Source organism: Elephantulus edwardii, unplaced genomic scaffold, assembly GCF_000299155.1.
Source record: "Elephantulus edwardii isolate Elephantulus edwardi_28Jun2011 unplaced genomic scaffold, EleEdw1.0 scaffold00087, whole genome shotgun sequence".
In the NCBI taxonomy this organism is placed as follows: domain Eukaryota; kingdom Metazoa; phylum Chordata; class Mammalia; order Macroscelidea; family Macroscelididae; genus Elephantulus; species Elephantulus edwardii.
This window is the reverse complement of record NW_006399837.1, coordinates 10,303,274-10,322,826: the sequence shown is the minus strand read 5'-3', so window position 1 is coordinate 10,322,826 and position 19,553 is coordinate 10,303,274. Positions and strand designations below refer to the sequence as shown.

The following is a 19,553-nucleotide window of genomic DNA, read 5'->3' as shown; positions in this document are numbered from 1 at the left end:
TGAGAATCTTTGTCTTCTTGACATTGAGCCTCAATCCATATTGAAGGCTGCAGTCCTTGACCCTCTGCAGCAAGCACTTCAGGTGTTCTTCAGTTTCAGCAAGCAGGGTTCTGTCATCTGCATAACACAGATTGTTGATAGATCTACCTTGTATGCTATAGAATATATATTTATCAATATGTGTTAGGAGCTCTGGTGGCCTAGTGGTAAGAAGCTGATCTGTAATTCCAAAAGCATGAGGTTTTAATTCCATGGGAGAAAGATGCCCGCTCTCTTCCCATCTGATTTACTGCCTTTGAAAACCCGCTGGCGGGTAAGCTATGGATCACTTCTGACTCAATGGCACATAACAATAATGATATGTATTATGTAATATACACTTATTAAATACATATTTCATTCTATTTTAAACATATTTCATGTTTAAAGGATATATATATAAAATTCTCTCTGTCCACCCCTTTCACACCTTCAAGTTATACATTGTATTCCTGGCCACCCTGGACCACCAGGCATAAAAGGCAAAATGGGTCCTCCAGGAAGAAGAGGCTCAAAAGGAGAAAAAGGCAAGTATGCGTCAAAACAAGAATTTCTAGAAACTGATGATACGTGGAGAATGGAGAACATGAGTGAAATGGAGGGTGGGACTTTTTTCCAGATTTGTTATTCACTTTACCTTCAGCAATCCCTGTGGTGCAGTGTGTGACATGTTGGGCTCCTAACTGAAAGGTCAGTAGTTCAAATCCACCACCTGTTACCCGGTAGAAAGATGTGGCAGTCTCCTCCTATAAAGCTTGATGACACCTGGTAGAGAATTGCGATGGGGCGAAGCTGACTCAGCAGCAGTGAGCTTGTCTCGGGGTGCCTTGGTTCACATTCTTTTCACGAGCACTTGGCCTCATTATGTGCTTATGGTACCGCCTTGTGCTTGGCCACTGTGTGCTCATGGTGCAGTTAAAGGTCCTCCAGCAAAATCACCCTTGTAATACCCAGTGCATGATGGAGATACTCTTTGCTGTGAAACTGACCTCAAAAAGAACATCTTGTCACAAGTGCTCTTGAGTCTTCAAAAGCAGCCAAGACAGATTTGTTTTATTATTTACAGGGTCCTTCTTCCCAGGCTCTTCTTGGGATATTTCAGCCCAAACTGTTTTACTTTTTATAAATAAACTTTATATTATTTTTTTTTAGAGCAGCTTTAAGTTTACAGGAAAACTATGCAGAAAGCCTCTCCCTGTGCCCTCATTCCCTCCTGCACTTGATTGTCCTGTGATTAGCATCTTCCACACGATAATATGTTTGTGACAGTTGATAAATCAGTATCAATACTAATAACTAGTCCACAGTTGACATTAGGACTCACATCTGACTTTACTCTGATCCATCTTGTCAGGTGGGTGTGGTGTTCTCATTATGTGCTATTGAGTCAGTTTCTACAGAGTGAAATTGTCCCACAGGGGTTTCAAGGCTGGAGAGAGATGACCAGAACGTTATCCAAAATAGCTGCCTGTAGATTTGAACAGCTAACCTTTCAGTTAGCAGCTAAGAGCTTAACTAATACACCATCAGGATATAAACACAGAGGAGAAATGTGACAATCTAGAAATACAAGAATGCTTTATGGTCAACCATCACTCACCCTATAGCACTGTTGTGTTGTTGTTAGGTGCCATCAAGAATAAGCCTTGCTTACATGCAATTTTGTTTCTTTAATTGTTCATGGATCCTGTTTTATCCTAATTTATTTTGTTGTTGCTAATGTGCAGTTGGAGTCAGAACTGACTCGTCACTCAGTCTCAGTGAGTCTTTACAGGCTGTAAATCGCACGGGAGGAGATTGACCATCTTTCTCCGAAGGAGCAGCTGGTGCTTTCAAATCATATGCCTTTGGCTACTCAGATCCTTTGCACTAGGCCACCAGAGCTTAAACTCTAATTTATTTGTGTGGCTTCTTTCACAGGAACCAAATAAGACATTTTAAAACCTTTTAAAAACAAGGCTTTTATTTTTAAAGTTCCTTCTGTAGCATGCATATAATTTTTCACCCTCTAATTTGTCAGAATGAGTTTATAAAGAAATGAAACACTGTTTACCTATAAACTCTCTACTCACCTCTGATAAACCACATCATGACTTCACACCGTACTTGGTCCCCAGATCATATGTTGGCAATTGTCTGTAAATAAAAATTATTCACACTGGATCCTCTTGTCCCATCTTAGATATTGATTGTGTGCATTAGAATTTTTATTGTGGATTAACAGAAAACATGACCAGCAACATTTTTCTCTTCTCTGCAGGAAATGAGGGGCTCTGTGCCTGTGAGCCTGGCCCCATGGGACTCCCTGGCCCCCCAGGACACCCTGGGCTGCAGGGAACTAAGGGAGACTTAGGACCCCCAGGGTTGTTTGGAGAAAAAGGTGACCCTGGCCTGCCTGGTGCTAGAGGACCTCCGGGACCGCTTGTGAGTAACTCTTCATGATCTTACTTTTTTATGTGTAGTGTGGATTGTGTTTTGAGCCCCATGACTAAAAACCACCTGTGTTCATCATTCATGTGCTGTTCACCCACCCATCCACCATTCATTTATTCAGCTAATGTGCACTATTCAGCTAATGTGCACTGAGCACCTGCAGTGTCCCACAGTTCCTGGTGTTGGGGTGACAATGGGGCCCAGAACAATCTTTGACTTTGTCAAACTCCCAGTCTTTGGAGAGAATGCAGACCATCTCATGGATGTATGTCGGGTGGTGGTGTTAACCCATGGGTGTTTTATTTTATATTACTATGAGGTTTAAAACTTCTGATTCCAAATCATGGTGACCCTCCCAGACTGCAAATCTTAATGAGAGCAGACTGCTTCGTTTTTCTCTCGCCAAGTGGCTGGTGGATTTGAACCACTGACTTTCCACTAGTAGCTCAACACACCACATACTATGCCACCTGGGCTTACTGAAGCAATTCTACTCTTCAGGGTTGCTGTAAGTTGGAATTGACTCGGTGATAATCGATAATAAGGCTTCCCATGAAAAACTGGGAGTTCACGTAAAAGGGCCCTTCAGTGTTTCCTCTGTTGTTGGAAACCGAAAGGTGTCTGCTTCTATTAGGGGAAGTCTGAGAACCGCAATCTCCACTATGCCCACATGCCTGCCTCCTTTCTTTGACTTGGCCCCTGTGGACATCTGTGATGGAATTAAATTATCTAGACAGTGCATTAAAAAACTGGTGCATACCTTCCTGAAGGAGCTTGGTGTTAACATTGGGCTGTTGATGTTCTGACATGCATGTGTAGTGATCTCAAGGAACTCTGATGGCCCAGTGAATTATGCATTGGGCTGTTAACTGAAAGGTTAGTAGTTCAAAGCAATCTGCTGCTCAACAGGAGTAAGATACAGTGTGTCTGTAAAGACTTGTCACTGTGAAAACTCTCAGAGGCACTTTGAATTACTTTTCTGTAGAGTCACCTTGAGTCAGAATCCAGTCAATGGCTAAAATCTTTAGATTTTTTGTATTCTCAGGGCCCTGGCCTTGGATGCAATCACTATCTATGGCAGGAAATTTGGAGGACTGCCGTCTGGCCAATAAATTGGAAGAGATCCATATTTGTTCCCATTCCCAAGAAAGGCAATCCAACTGAATGTGGAAACTATCGAACAATATCACTGATATCACATGCAAGCAAAATACTGCTGAAGATCCTTAAAAAATGCCTAAAACGGGGAGGAGGGATTGTGTATCAATGAAAGAATTTTTCTTTTACTTTTCAAGAGAAGAGCAAACTTGGGGGGGAGGAGGGGTGGGCAGCGAGAAAAAGCAACAATAAATGAATGGAAATCCAAAAATCTATGTAAACATTCATTAAAATAAAATAAAAAATAAAAGAAATTTTAAAAATGCCTAAAGTAATACATAGATAGGGAACTGCTAGAAGTTCAAGCAGGAGTCAGAAGAGGCCGTGGCATCAGGGGTATCACTGCTGATGGCAGATGGATCCTGGCTAAAAATAAGGAATATCCGAAGAATGTCTGTTTGTGCTTTATTGACAATGCAAAGTTGTTTGACTGTGTGGATCATGACAAGTTGTGGTTGACATTGAGAAGAATGGAAATCCTGGAGCACTTGATTGTGCTCGTGTAGAACCTATACCTCGATCAGGAGGCTGTTGTGCGAATGGAGCGGTGGAGCACTGCATGGTTTGGAACTGGGAAGGGCATGCACCAGGGTTGTATTCTCTCTCTGTACTTATTCAGTCTGTATGCTGAACAAATTATCCTAGAAGCTGGACTCTACGAGGAGGAGTGTGGCATCAGGATTGGAGTGAAACTCATCAATAACCTGCATTATGCAAATGACAACAACCTTACTTGCTGAAAGTTAGGTGGGCTTGAAGCACTTGTTGCAGAAGATCAAGGAATGCAGCCTTCAGTATAGATGGCATCTCAATGTCAGGAAGACAAATATCTTACTGTTATTCTGATAGGCTGCATCATGATGGATGGAGAGGAGATTGAAACTGTAAAAAGCTTTCTCTTGCTTGGAACCATAATTAGCAGCCTTGGTATGAGCAGTCAGGAAATAAGGAGACTCATTGTACTGAGAAAATCTGCAATAAAGACCTTTCCAAATTACTGAAGAGCAGTGTTGTCAGTTTGAGGACTAAGGTGTATCAGATTCAGGCCTTAGTCTTTCTGATTACTTGTTATGCATCTGAGAACTGGACAGTGAATGAGAATGACAGAAGAAGAATTGACACCTTTGAGCTGTGGTGTCAGGGAAGAACACTGAACATCATATAGACGGCTAAGAGAACAGATATATCTTGGAGAGGGTGCAGCTGGAGTGCTCTTTGGAGGCAAAGATGATGAGACTTTGCGTCACCTACTTTGGATATGTTGCTAGGAAGTGCTATTCCTTTGGAGAAGGACATGATGCATGGTGGAGGGTTGGTGAAGGAGAGGAAGACCCTCAACCAGGTGAATTGATATGGTGACTGCTGCAATGGGCTCTTGTGTGCCAGGATGTATGAGGATGGCACAGGATGGAAGAAGGTGAAGATCTTTTGTTCATAGGTTCACTATGAATCGAGCTTGACTCAACAGCACCTAACAACAATAACAACAACAGGGTCCTGGAGTTGTGAAGGTGATTCTAAATCCCAAAGGTGCTAGAATACTTTGCCCCAAGATTCAAATCAGTGACACATTAATATCACTAGATTCTGAGCCCATGATGGCAAGATTGTCTGGGAAGCTGGTGAGTCCCCCTCTTGGGACATTCCTTGCATTTTGTAGGTCTCAGAAGATGTTTCTTCAGTGAAGTTTACAGGCAGAAGTTGTAACTTTATTTTCTCACCAATGCTAATAAGTCAGTGATAAAATTCTGCTCTGACAAAGCAGGTGAACCACTTAGAATAGATTCTAAGTGGCTCTTCTGATAAACTCCTCAGATGCCAAGGTGTATTCATTCCCTCAGGACACTAACATCTTCGTTAAGCCTGCTGGTTAAGTTGCTCTGTGAATAGTTTTCACCTTTGGCATTTGATGCACCAGAAAGTTGCTTGCATTATTAGTTGCTTAGATTGAGTTCTATACTCCGTTCACTTTGACCTAATCCCATAGTCATTGATAACATAGCACATATATTCACACATTTATTCAGTAAGAATAAAACCAACAATTACCACAGAGTAACACTTTACAATTTCTTACATTTTTTACTGTGTAATTGTGACCCCATGAACAACAATGGGAACCTTGCTGTATCCTCAGCCATCGCCACAATCACCTCCTTGCTCAAGCCCGTTGCTCTATCAGTCCGTCTTATTGAGTGTCTGTCTTTCACTAACCCTTTATATTTCCCAGCTTGATATCTTTCCCGGGATGACTGGCTCCTCCTGGCAACAGGTTCTGAGTATGTGAGCTCAGGTTTCACCACCTCTGTCTCTAAGAAGCCCTCTGGATGCACTTCCTCCAAGACAGATTTGTTTTCTTCTTAACTGTCATCTATTCAGTATTCACTGCCAACACCACAGTTCAACAACAACAACTAAAGAGTGTGTCCCACTCACCGTCTTGATAGCTTTCCGTCGTTGGTTCAGCCAGTGCTACCCTGGTGGTGCTCTCAGATATGATGGGCAGTGAATGCGGACGGAGCTTTCTGTTCAAAAAGAATTTAAATGACTATTAAATTGCCCTCAACCGCTTTGCCTGTCTGGTGTGTACATGTTTAGCTTCTTTTTCACTCTTAGCTGCTTGACGATGTCCTTGAACTTACCTGAACCTGAACCTCTTCTTCCATTTATAATTTAAAAAACAAAGCAAACCTCCTGCCACGGAACCAATTTATACACATAGCAGCTCTGTAGGATAGAGGAGCACTGCATCAAAGAGTTCCCAAGGCTGCCAGTGTTTACAGAAGCTGACCACCATCTAGTTCTCCTACAGAGAGACTGGGGGGTTCGAACCCCTGACCTTTCAGTTAGAAGCCCAGCACTGTAGTCGCTGTGCTACCAAGACTCCTTTGGTAGTAGCAAAAGTTACTCATTTTCTTCCTGTTGTTCATTAACTTCCTCACGGTCACCTCCTTCATCACAAAGTCATTCCTAAGCCTTTCCCCTGTGATCTCATGGTATTCTTGCTAACAGCCTTCCCTCCTTTTGCTCCTATGCTAGAAAGCCCATGATAATGTCATTTTAAAAACAGCTCTTTATTCTGAGATAGTTTAAGACTCATAAGGATTTACACAAATCATTAGTGAGTTCCTCTGTACCCTTCCCCAGCTTCCCCCAATGACAGTGTCTTATATAACCATAAAACACTGCCCAGTCCAGGAATTGATATTGATCCATTTCTGTGAACTTCATTACAGACCTTATTCACATTTCACAAAGACAAACCAAGACAAAATATTGAAAGGCAATGAAAAAGAAGAGACTTCAAGTGTCCCATGAGACTGTGTATCAAGTAATGTGGGAAGCAGAAAGGGAGAAATTACATATACAGGTGTGAATAGCTTTTGATTCATTTAAATAAACTTATTTATGTTTTCAACAAGGGAAAACCTGGAGCCTCAGGACCACATGGCAGCAAAGGAGAAAAAGGTGACATGGTTGTGTCCAGAGTTAAAGGTAAGCATAAATGATACCTGGACCATCCTGAGTTATATATGAACATTACGCTTGTTTTCCTCATAACCACAGATGAATTCAATAGTAAGACCTAAGGATATAGAGATTGCTTTAAATATACTTCCTGCCTTTCATAGGGTCGTGTGAGTGGTGAACTCCAACTTCCCATTCCCATATTTGAAAACCATCTTGAATTACATATGAACAATTTTCTTGTATTAGTTTCCCCCATAATTACAGATCAATTCAGTAACAAGACCTAAGAATGTAGAGATTGCTTTAAAAATACTTCCTTATTTTCATAGGGCCATGTGAGTTGTGAACTCCAGCTTCTCATTCCAATATTTAAAAATGCAAGTACTTCTTTTATTATGCACTTATCTTTCATTCTTGTGAAATTGGATTTCGAACAAAACCTCCTTTGAGTGACATAATGTTATTTTTCACTGCTTTATGTTGCTTTTGTTGTTGATATGTGCCATCAAGTTCCCTGTGACTCATAGCGACCTTACGTACAATAGCTCTGAACCATGCACTATCCTGAGCCAGTCTCAGGGACTCTGACACACCTACCACCATTACCCCAGTTTCTGTGTCAAACCATTTTATCCGAGATCTTCCTCTCCTGCATTGTCCTTCTGTCATTTCAAGCATGATGTCTTTCTCCAAAGACTGGTCCCTCTAGGCCATGTGCCCAAAGTATGTGAGACAGAGCTTCAAAATCCTAGCTTCCAATGAGAAACTTGGTTTCACTCTCTCCAAGACAGACCTATTTGTTCTCCTGGCTGTCTGTGATATGTTCAATACTCTTCCCCAGCACCACAAATCAAAGGCATTGATTCTTCTGTCATCCTTAGTCATTCTCCAGCTCTCTAATGCATAGCAAGAAATTGCAAAGATCATGGCTTGGATCAGGTGCACCTTAGTCCCTATACTGACATTGTTGCTTCTCAGTACTCTGGAGAGGTCCCTGACAGAAGATTTTCCCAGTGCAATTAGTCTGATTTTCTGACTGCTGGAATCAAGGGTGTTGATTGGAGAGATGAGCAAGCTGTAATTGTAACAATCTCAGTCTATTCTCCATCTATCATGATGCTTCCAGTTGGCCCAGTGGTGAGAATCTCTGTCATCTTGATGTTGAGCTTCAGTCCATATTGAAGACAACAGTCCTTGACTTAGTGCAGCAAGAGCGTCAGATCCTCCTCAGTCTCAGCAAGTAAGGTTTTGTCATCTGCACATCGCAGGTTGTTAATGAGTCTTCTGCCAATCCTGATGCCACATTCCTCTTCATAAAGTCCAGCCTCCCAAATGATTGTTCAGCATATAAATGGGAAAGGTATGGAGACAAGACACGTCCCTGACACACTCCTTTCCTGGTTGCGAACCGTGCAGTGTTTCCCTTCTCTGTTCTGAGGACTGCTTCCTGGTCCAAGTATAGGTTTCACTTGAGCACAATCAAGTGTTCTGGAATTCCCATTCTCCTCAAGGTTAGCCACAATTTGTTGGTCCACATAGTCAAATACCTTTGCATGATCAATGAAACACAGATAGATATTCCTCTGGTACTCTTTGCTTTTAGCCAAGATCCATCCGACATTGGCAATAATACCTCTAGTCTAAACCCAGCTTGTATTTCTGGTATTTCTCTGTTGATGTACTATTCCAGTTGGTTTTGGATACTCTTCAGCAGGATTTTGCTTGCTTGTGATATTTTTTTATCATTTCCACATTCTGTCAGGTCACTCTTTTTTTTTTTTTGAATGGGAATACATATGAATCTCTTCCAATTGCTTGGCCAGGTAGTTGTCCTCCAGATTTCTTGACACAACCTGGTGAGCACATCCAGGGCAGCATCTGTTTGTTGAAATATGTCAGTTGGTATGCTATCAGTTTCTGGAGTTTTGTTTTTCTCAATTCCTTCAGAGCATCCTGAACTTCCTCCTTCATCACCATTACCTCTTGATCATTTGTAGTTTTATTAAATTTTTCTGTGTCAGCCAATTCTTTTTTGGTACAGTGACTCTGTATACTCCTTCCATCTGCTTTTAATGCTTCCTGAATTATTTATTCACTATGCTTCCCATAGCATCCTTAAGTATTGAAACTCAAGGCTTGAATTTGTTCTTTAGTTCCTTCTGAGTGAGTTCAGCCCTTTAGATTTTCAGACTCCAGCTTTTTACACATCTCATTATAATACTTTGATTTATCTTCCCAAGCTGCCCTTTGAAATCTTCTGTTCAGCTCCTTAACTTCTTGCTTTCTTCCTTTTGCTTTGGCTTCTTGGCATGCTAGTGCAATATTTAGAGTCTCTTCTGACATTTAACTCTGTCTATTCTTCCTCCTTTGATTTTTCTAGTGGCCTTTTGCATTCTTCCTGGATGATATTCTTGATATCTTTTCGCAGCTCATCTGATCTTTGTTCAGTGGTGTTCAAGAACTCAAATCTGTTGCTGAGATGGTTTTTAAATGTAGGTGGGATAGACTCAAGATCAAAGTTTGGTTCCTGTGGATTTTATTTAACCTTCTTTAGTTTTATTGAACTTGCATGTAAGTTGTTTATAGTGTGTTCCACAATCAGCATCTGGCCTAATTTTTACTGCTTCTCCAATGATTCTTTGCACAGATGATCTCATCTTTATTATTCCTGTGTGCATCATCAAGTGAAATCCATGTGTATAGTCTGCATTTATGTTTCTTATAAAAGATATTTGTAATGAATAAATCATTGATTATACAAATATCTCTATTCCTGTCCCTAGCCTTTCTGTCCTGCATTATAGTATCCAATATTGTTGTTGTTATGTGCTGTCGAGTCAGTTGAAACTGATAGTGACCCTATGTACAACAGCCCTAAACCCTGCTCTATCCTGTACCAATCCCACTGCCTCTGACACACCCATCCCAATTACCCCAGTCACTGAATCAATCTACCTCATAGAAGGTCTTCCCCTCTTGTGCTGTCCCTCCACCCTCCCAAGCATGATGTCCCTCTCCAAGGACCTGTGCCTCCTTACAACATGTTCAGAGTATGTCAAATGAAGCCCCAGAATCCTTGCCTCCAAGGAGCAGCCTGGTTTAACCCTCTCCAGGATGAATCTGTTTGTTTTCCTAGCAGTCCATGGTACATTCAACACCCTTCTCCAGCACCACAGCTCAAAGGCATCAATTCTCCTTCTATCTTTCCTAGTCATTGTCCAACACTCTGAGGCATAACAAGTGATAGCAAAGACCATGGCCTGTATCAGATGCACCTTAGTCTCCAGAGAGACACCGTTGCTCTTTAGTACTCTGGAGAGGTCCCTAACAGCAGACTTTCCCATCGCAATACTTTTTTTTAATTTCCTGGGTACTGGTGCCAAGAGTATCCAATATTAGTCAAGAAAATTTTACTTGTGACAGAAATTCAGCTTCAAGTATTTTAAGGGGAGAAAATAAATACTTCTTGACCCAGCTTAAAACAATAAGAAGATAAAAGATTGGCATTAAGGGAAACTAACTGCAGAGTCTCAAGTGGCCTCATCAAGCTGTGTTTGCATCTTTCATTTTCCATCCTACCCCTGGCATTCTTTCACATGGACTAGCTTCTCTAAACTGTGGGATACATGTGATCAGACAGCTCCACATTATCAGCTTCATTTAGGGAAAGTGGAAAACACAGAAGCATTTGATTGGCTTTTATCAGGCGCCTATTTGTAGATCATCTTCCATGCACTATGGAAGTAACTAGGCGATGGAATACCACATTTGGCATTACGGATAAGGCAGACACTCAGCACTGTAACTGACACCTCCACACAATCTCCTGTTGAAGTGGAAAAGGAACACTTCCCTAGTAAAGCAACTCAAAGGGCTTAGTGGTTGTCAACCTTCCATCTGTCTTTTTTTTTATTTTATTGTGGTTTTTGTGTAAGTTTGGGCAACTGAGACAGATGAAACACTTAAGACTCACACAGGGTCAAGGTCATTGTCTTTCTTTAGTACTTTCTCTACTTCATTCTTTTGCTTAAGAGAACTGGAATGCCTTTACTTCGTTTCCAGGACATAAAGGAGAAAGAGGTCCTACTGGACCCCCAGGATTCTCAGGGCAGCAGGGTCAGGATGGTCAGGATGGACATCCTGGAGGAAGAGGAGACCCAGGACCCCCAGTAAGTATCATTCTTCAGTAACTGCTGTAGAATTTCACTTCCTTATATGACTGCACAGTTATTAAGCTACCAAGGAGTGACTTTATATAATATCAATATGCTATAATATAGAACATTAATGTTCAGTTCACCAATACAGAAAGAAGATAGTAATACAAGTTTTGACATAATTGGAGAAGGTCTGTGATTCCAAGTGGCAGTTACACCATAGTAAGACTTTCTGTCCCCGCATTTAGCATTATCAGTTACATGGTTCTCATTTTTGTCCTGGGCTCTTGTTTCTGCAAAGCCCCCACTATGTTAGATCATAACTGGCTGACTTTGTAGGATACAAGATACAGACCCAGATCATTTATTTGGGTCTGTTCCCTAGTAAAGAAACATATGAGAAGATGTAGCAAGCAAGAAACGGTGAACAATAGCAATTCCATTGAGTTTATGGGCATCCCAATGGAGAATGCTACTGACAAATTATATATCTACATTTTTCAATCATGTTTGGGGTAAAAACTATGTGCAATCAGGAAGGGAATAAGTGAAGACACAATATGGTGTTTAGGAATTTAAGATCTCTTGGGCACATGGAGCACTTTTTAAACATTTCTAATGTCACATAAATGGAACTGGATAGTTTTTATATATAAACTAGTAAGTGGTTAACCTCAGGTGGATCAAAGCTCCACGCTTTCAGTTGGTAGTGCATGTTAAGCAATTGCACCATTACTCTGATGAATAAAACTAGCATTGTGAACAGTGATCTGTTTCCAAAAGATTGTAGCCATGGAACCTTAGGAGCATACTTCTACTCTGGCTCACGTGCAGTAGCTATGACCTTGTCTTTTAGGACCAAATGGAAACTTAGCAGCTAGGGGATCAATTTGATCATGTTGTTAGTCAACAATCGAGTCATGTACAATTCAAGGTGACACTGTGAACAGCAGATCTGAACCCTGTCCTATCCTGTGCCATCCTCATCATTTCTGACCTACTTGAGCCCATTGCTGCAGTTACCATGTCAGTCCATCTCACTGCGGGTCTTCCTCTCTTTTCCTGACCTTTCCACCCTTCCGAGTATGATGTCCCTTTTAAAAGAATAGACTCTCCTAGCAACATGTCCAAAGTACATGAGATGAAGCTTTGTCATCCTTGTCTTCAAGGGGCATTCTGGGTACATCTTCTCCAAGACATATCTTTTTGGGTTTTTGTTTGTTTGCTTGGTTTTGGTAGTCCATGGGATGTTCAGTATGCTCTTCCAATACCACAGTTCAAAGGTATCAATTCTTCTTTTGTCATCCATATTCATTGTCCAGCTCTCAGAAGGCTAGCAAGTAATTTGTCCAAAGCAAGCGAATATTCTAGATTATCCAGCTTTCTGGAGGAGCAGAACTAGCTTGTTAAGGCAAGGTCATATTGCCACACAGGAAGGGAGAGGACTCATTAACTCCATACTCACATATTTGAAATTGTGATGGAATCCATGTGTCTTCTCAGCTTCAGGACAGCTTCAAATATAGAAGACCATGTTAATTTGTAAGTCCATTACTTCTTGTTGACTATTTCTGTATTTTAGTATTTGATATTAAAAATTTTTTATTAGTGGTTCCATATAGAATAATATATACCACATAAGGCTGATTCTCCAGCAGGTTGTTGGAGGCAGTATAAGCTCTGGTGGCCTACTGGCAAGAAGCTGCACTGTAATCCTGAAGGCACGCAGTTTGAATCCACCAGCTGCTCCATTGAAGAAAGATGGGCTGTCTCCTCCCATGTGATTAACTGCCTCTGAAAACCTGCTGGAGGATAAGCTATGGGTTGGTTCTGACTCAATGGTGCACAAAAACAACATGAGAGAGGGAGAAAAACTAAATTTATGTTTGTGAACTATGGAGAAATATTTAAATTCAATCATTCAAAATTACATTTGTGGGGACATTAGCAAGTGAAACAAGACAAATGGATACAGTGGCTGCAACAGTGGACTCACACACATTTGTGAGGTTAGGATTGCATGGCAGTGTTCTGTTGTTTGTATGTGAGGATAGGATACCATAGCAGTGTTTTGTTCTTTGAATGTGAGGTTAGCATACAATAGTAATGTTCTATTGTTTGTATGTGAGGATAAGATACCATGGCAGTGTTTTGTTCTTTCTTTGTGAGGTTAGCATACATGGTAGTGTTCTATTGTTTGTATGTGAGGATAGGATACAGTGGCAGTGTTCCATTGTTTGTTTACAATGTTGCTATAAGTCAAAGGCAATTTATGATGCCTAAAACAGCAATGACAAAGGTGGTGAGACTTGGCTTAAAATATTTTAAACATGTTATCAGGAGGGACTAGCACTTGGTAAAGTACAAAAATCCTTGAAAAAGCACGAGTTAACTATGTTTGGACAGGTAGTGGTTCAGTTAAGGAGAGGATGACCCCCACTGCCCACCCTCATGAGGCAGCCTGACACAGAGGTGGACACTGTGGGTTTAACGCGGTGGGGAAGATGAGGCTGGCACAGGACTGAGGAAGCTTTCAATCTATTGCACTTAGGGTCATTCTGAGCTCGAGTCACCTCAGCAGCACCTGGCAACAGCCGATGAACTAGACGCTTGGGTAGCACATACGGTTAACATGCTTACCTGCTAGCTGAAAGGTTGGAGGGTTGAGCCCACCCAGAGGCTCCTTGGAAGAAAGGCCTGGTGATCTGCCTCTGAAAAAAACAGCCAAAGAAAACTTGATGGATCATAGTTCTGTTCAGATACATATGAGTCTACCAGGAGCTGGAATTGATTGATTCTTTGATGACTGATTTTACTATGAGCTGTCTGTTAAAACTGGGGACTTTGTGCTTGTGTTTCTATAGCTTGTACTGACAGCTTTGGGTTCATGGACATTCAAAGGCTGGTTATTGATTCATAACCTAAATATTTCCAGGGGGACCATGAAGATGCAGTCCCAGGAGATAAAGGGTTCCCTGGACCCCCAGGGCTCCCAGGCAGAGAAGGACCTGTGGGGCCACCAGCTCAAGGATTTCCTGGTCCACCAGGAGAGAGAGGGAGACCGGGAGCCCCTGGTCGCCCTGGAGCAAGAGGACTTGATGGCATGAAGGGCCAAAAAGGTAATGTGCTAATGTGCTTGTTTTTGTCGCCCAAACTCAAGTGAAATCATTAATGCTGATGTTTCTCTCTCTTCCAGGCAAATATCACAGCTCTGTCAAAAATGTGTTGTTTTGTGCTATGGAGTCAGAACCCTCCCCTCTTGAATTCTCATACCTGTTTTACTAGTTATCTATTTCTAGAATGGTTTTAGGTTATAAGTCTTCAGGGAGGATACTGTCCATCTTTCTGTCTCAGAGTCCCTGATAGATTCCAAACCTCTCACGTTTTGGTTAGGGGAGCTCTGGTGACTTCTTATGTGCTGTCAAGTTGTTTGAAACTCATAGTGACCCTATGTACAACAGCCCTAAACCTTGCTCTATCCTCAGCCAACTTTATTATCTCTGAAACACCTACCCTCATTACCCAGTCACTGAATCAATCCATCTCATCAAGGGTCTTCCCCTCTGTGCTGTCCCTCCACCCTCCCAAGCGTGATGTCCCTCTCCAAGGACTGGTCCCTCCTTGCAACATGCCCAAAGTATGTCATATGAAGCTTCAGAAACCTTGCCTCCAAGGAGAAGCCTGGTTTCACCCTCTCCAGGGTGAACCTGTTTGTTTTCTTAGCAGTTCACTCCTCTCAAACGTCACAGCTTAAAGGCATCAATTGTGCTGTCAATGCAAAGGTGGCTTTGCACCGTGGCTCAAATCCACCAGCTGCTCTGTGGAAGGAAAATGACCATCTCCTGTGAAATTTACTGCATCTAAAAACCCACAGGTGGGGCTCAGCTACACCTTTTGGTTAGCCGTCCAACTTCATTTCTCAGTATCAGTGTACACAACCTGATTTTATTAAAATTATGTATGTCTATACCATGCACAACACATAAAACGTCAAAATAGCGATTTTTTTACCCACTTAAGAAAATGCAATACATTTCAATAAAAAGAAAGCTAGCATTTCATTTAGATTTACATTATTATCTGTGAAAAACCGTTTGTAAGCATTTTAAGGAAAAGGAGATATTTAAGTATACTCCACAGTTATGTGAAATTAAATAATAAAGTGGTTTGTATGGTGAGAGCTGAAAATGTTAACAAATATTTTAATGCATCTCAGTGAAATTTCACACGACGTATTAGTTCCAGTTTAACAACTTCTATGTGGCTTGTTCAGTGATATTTGCTACATTTGTTACACACGTGTCAACATGATTTCTGTTTGGGTTGTTTTGTTTACAGTAACTTCCTTTCCTTCTCTTCTTGATCTTCTCCTGTTTGTTTTAGGATACATGTCGACCAATTTGTTTCATACAGGTTTTATTTTAAGGATCACAGTAACCACAGGTGATACTTATTTTATTCTGGCATTTGTTTCAGTGCAAGTTTAAAGAGTATCTCAGGGAGAAAATTTGAGAGGTTCCTCTAGTCTCAAATTGGTGCATTAAGTCAAGACTTTTTAAATGTTTGAATATGTTATATGTTTCTTTCCCATTTATCAAGGTCACTCTATTGGGTCCCTGATGAAAAAAGGTCGGTAGAGGTTGTTGCTGTTAATTGCCTTCGAGTTGAAAAAGACTCATAGAGTTTCTTCCCGAGGCATGTTTGTTTAGAAAGTGGGTGCCACTCCTCCATAAAACTTTGGATAGCATAGGAGAGGATAAGGTTCAGATCTGTTGTTCATAGGTTGCTACTCAACTTGACAGCACACAACAACAAAAGCAGCTAAAATGCATCCTCTTTGAGAGCTTTAAAATGATGTCTACTTCCTTTTCCTTTATGCCAACAAGGAAAAAAAATTGTTTGTTTACTGATTATGTCTACTCTGCTTTCCTTAAGAGCCGAAGTTCTGAGCAAAACATTCTGATAAATGTCCCATGTGTGCATATATTACTGAACTTTTGTACAACTGCTAAGTAAAACCCAAAATCTAAGAGATTTTGCCATTAATCAGTAGTTTTTATTAATACATACTCAGTCTCCTGATTTATACAACTTCCAAACTAGGAAATGTTCTAAGCCCAGGCCTCGGTCCTTGCTGTCTGCTGTGGCCATGGCTTCGCTGACTTCTGCCTCCATGCAGCTCTCTATGGGCCTAGAAACACACATGCTAAAAGGTTTTTAAAACGGATGCTTTTTAGAATCAATCTCTTTCTTACTCTCATTATATTTATAACTGTTCTGAGAGTTGATAGTCCGATTTCTTGACAACTCTTCTAAAGTTCAGTATTAAAATGGTTTATGAGGGAGCTCTGGTGGTCTAGTGGCAAGAAGCTGCGCTGTAATCCCGAAGGCATGTGGTTCGAATCCACCAGATGCTCCGCTGGAGAAGGAGGGTCAGTCTCTTCCTGTGCCAGTCAGATCTGTCTTGATGGTACACAACAACAACATCAACAAAAAGCAAACAACTGTTTATGATATCTCATGATATTTGAGGTTTTCTCTTCATGTGACTTCGGTATGTGCATTATGATAACGATATTGAACAAGGTTATTGTCATTGAGACCCACATTGTGATGGTCTGTCCATTATGAGAATGACATTTTTTTTTTCATTCCAGGTGATACGATTCTTTGTAACCTCACCTACCCAGGGATGCCAGGCCTCCCGGGTGTTAAAGGACCTCCAGGTATGGTTACTAGCTTTTATTTCCATATATATATATTTATGTAAATGAAACAGCAAGAGAGATAAAAGAATATCTTATAACAACAATTCATTATTGGCCAGTTAAGATAATTCTAGAAAGTCCTAAGGTGGTTCTGGTGGCATAACCCATAGGGAGTTGTGTTGTTATTGTTAGGTTAGGTTAATGGACTTAAAGAAGAAATCAGAGAGCATGAGAGAAAGCTTAATGCAGCTTTATTAAAGGGGGGAAAGGGGAGCTCCCGGGTTGAGTTCCTCATCCTGAAGAGACAGGATGGGAAGTCACATTGTGAACTTACTAGGGAGGATTTTTATAAACAGAGTCTTTAGGGAGGGACATTCCACTCTGATTTATGAGCCACCTGCTAGCTTAGCCAGACAGGCAAGGCTGTTTTCTCTTCTTATCAGCAACAGGAAAGGTCATTAGCTTTTGAGTTCTGAATTGTTCATTCTTCTCTTTGGCCCTCTTTGCCCAGACTAACAGTTATCTCAAAGGTGGTTTCTCCCTGGAAGTTCAAATCCTCCAACGACACTGGGAGAAAGATGGGGAAGTTCTTCCCATATGATCTCCAGCCCCCAAAAATTCACTGCAGAGTGAGCTAGAAATAGATTCCAACTCTATGTCAGTGAGTTGAGGTTATGGTAACACAGCATCTGTAGTCATTCAGAGATGGCCTCACTGTGACACACTGAGAATCTACCTGTATTTTATCATCCATCACCTAAGATGTCTGTACTGAGAATGTTGTTGTTGTTAGGTGCTGTTAAGGTGAGTACAACTCACAGCAACGCTGTGAACAACAGATCAGACCACTGTCCTGTCCTGTGCCGTCCTCACACTTCCTGATAAAATAGTGGCCATTGAGACAGTCACTGTGTTAATCCACCTGGTTGAGAATCTTCCTCTCCTTCGCTGACCCTCCACCCTTCCCAGCATCTTTCCCTCTCCAAGAAGAATGTTAGGAGCATCAAAACTGTACCTACTAAAAAAAACCCAAAAAACAAACAAACAAAAAACACAAAAACCAAAAATTGTACCTAATTTCGTTTCCTGTGTGCCATGAGGGAAAAGATGAGTATTTCTTTTCTGGCTCCACATCTATTCTGCTTTTCATAAACTGCCAGGCAAAAGCATTCTGAAAATATCCAAGTGTTTGCATTGCCTGATTGAATTTTTTTACAACTGTATCAAATGTCCTTTTTTCACTAAATTAAATGTTAAAAATTGGGATTTTGCCTGATTTTGGAAGTTGTCTCAGAGTTGACTTAAACTCCTGGCTGTCATTGTGAGATGCCATCAAGCCATTCTGACTCTTAGCGACCCCAGACGTGGGACTGGAATCATCCCATATGGTTTCGTGAACTGTAATCTTGATGGTCTTGGGTCCTTAACTCTTTCTTCCTCACAGTCCCAGGCCTGGTTTGAACCACTAACCTTTCTGTTTGCAGTTGAACACTTCACCGTTTGCACCTCAAGGATCGCTTTTCTTATCCTTTGCACTGTGACAAGTGTTGAAGGATGACTGATGCGTGAGTTTGTATTACACACTCTAACAGTTGGGCATCATGACCATGTAAGAGGCATTGGAGCTCCAGAATTCCAGCCTTCCCTGCAGGAAACATGGCTCCAGCTCCTGGTCAATGCCTGTCCTAAGCGACCACCTTTCCCTCAGGAGAGGCTTGTGTGTTAGTCACTATGACGCTGAAAAGATCTGAATAGAACTTCCAGACCAAAATGAGCCAGGAAGCCTGGAGATCTCCTTCTAAAAACCAGCCATGAAAATTCAACAGACCCCAGGGATTCATGGTGAACCCAGTCAGGGCATGGGCCGGGGCCTGCAGACCTTCAGTTCTGTCGTCCATGACTGGTCCTGTGAGTTAGAGGTTGATTGCACACATTGTCACAGTTCAGTAGGGAGGCAGCTTACAACAACCAAAATCACACTCTCCTTCTGGGTCTGCAGGTTGGTTGGAGTTCAGCTGATTTAAGTCAGTACCAGGCTGTAGGTCAAGTTCACGTTTACACCCCACAACATGGAAGTGCCAGCATGTCGGAGCAGCGTCACTCTGCCAGTGCTGTGCTCGTGGGATTGCAGCAGGGCAGAGGGGCAGATCAGCCCAGGAACCTTTGAATGTATGATGCTGCAGATGCCCCACTGACCTGAGCAAGACACATGCCCAAGCCCCAGGTCAATGGGTAGGGCAGTCCCCTCCACCGCCCAAAGGAACCAGCAGGCGTGTAGGAATGTAATTCTCTACTAAGGGAATCAAGAAAGTTCATTTTCACACTCCCCAGTATGGTAAGATTTCTGTCCCAAGCCATCCTCACAATCCCCACCACGCTCAAGTTCACTGCTGCAGTCACCATGTCAGTCCTTTTTGCTGAGGGTGTTGTTTTCTTTCACTGACCTTCCACCTTTCCCAGTATGATGGCCTTTTCCGAGGACCCCCCCCTTCACAACATGCCAGGTGGGCTTTCCCCATCCTTGCCTCCCTGGAGCCCCCGGTTACACTTCCTCTGAGACAGGCTTGTTTGTTCTTTGGCAGTCCAT

The 19,553-nt window shown here is 41.8% G+C and overlaps 1 protein-coding gene across 1 annotated transcript in view; it reads left to right on the top strand.

Annotated features, from left to right (window-relative positions):
- The window catches only part of COL4A4 (collagen, type IV, alpha 4), a 134,129-nt gene that overhangs the window by 54,935 nt on the left and 59,641 nt on the right, over nt 1-19,553 (top strand). Inside the window, exons 19-24 of the mRNA XM_006890322.1 lie at nt 477-566; nt 2,300-2,463; nt 7,053-7,125; nt 11,164-11,270; nt 14,194-14,377; nt 16,916-16,984. Coding sequence (XP_006890384.1) covers nt 477-566; nt 2,300-2,463; nt 7,053-7,125; nt 11,164-11,270; nt 14,194-14,377; nt 16,916-16,984 — 687 coding nt within the window. The remainder of the gene's footprint in view (nt 1-476; nt 567-2,299; nt 2,464-7,052; nt 7,126-11,163; nt 11,271-14,193; nt 14,378-16,915; nt 16,985-19,553) is intronic.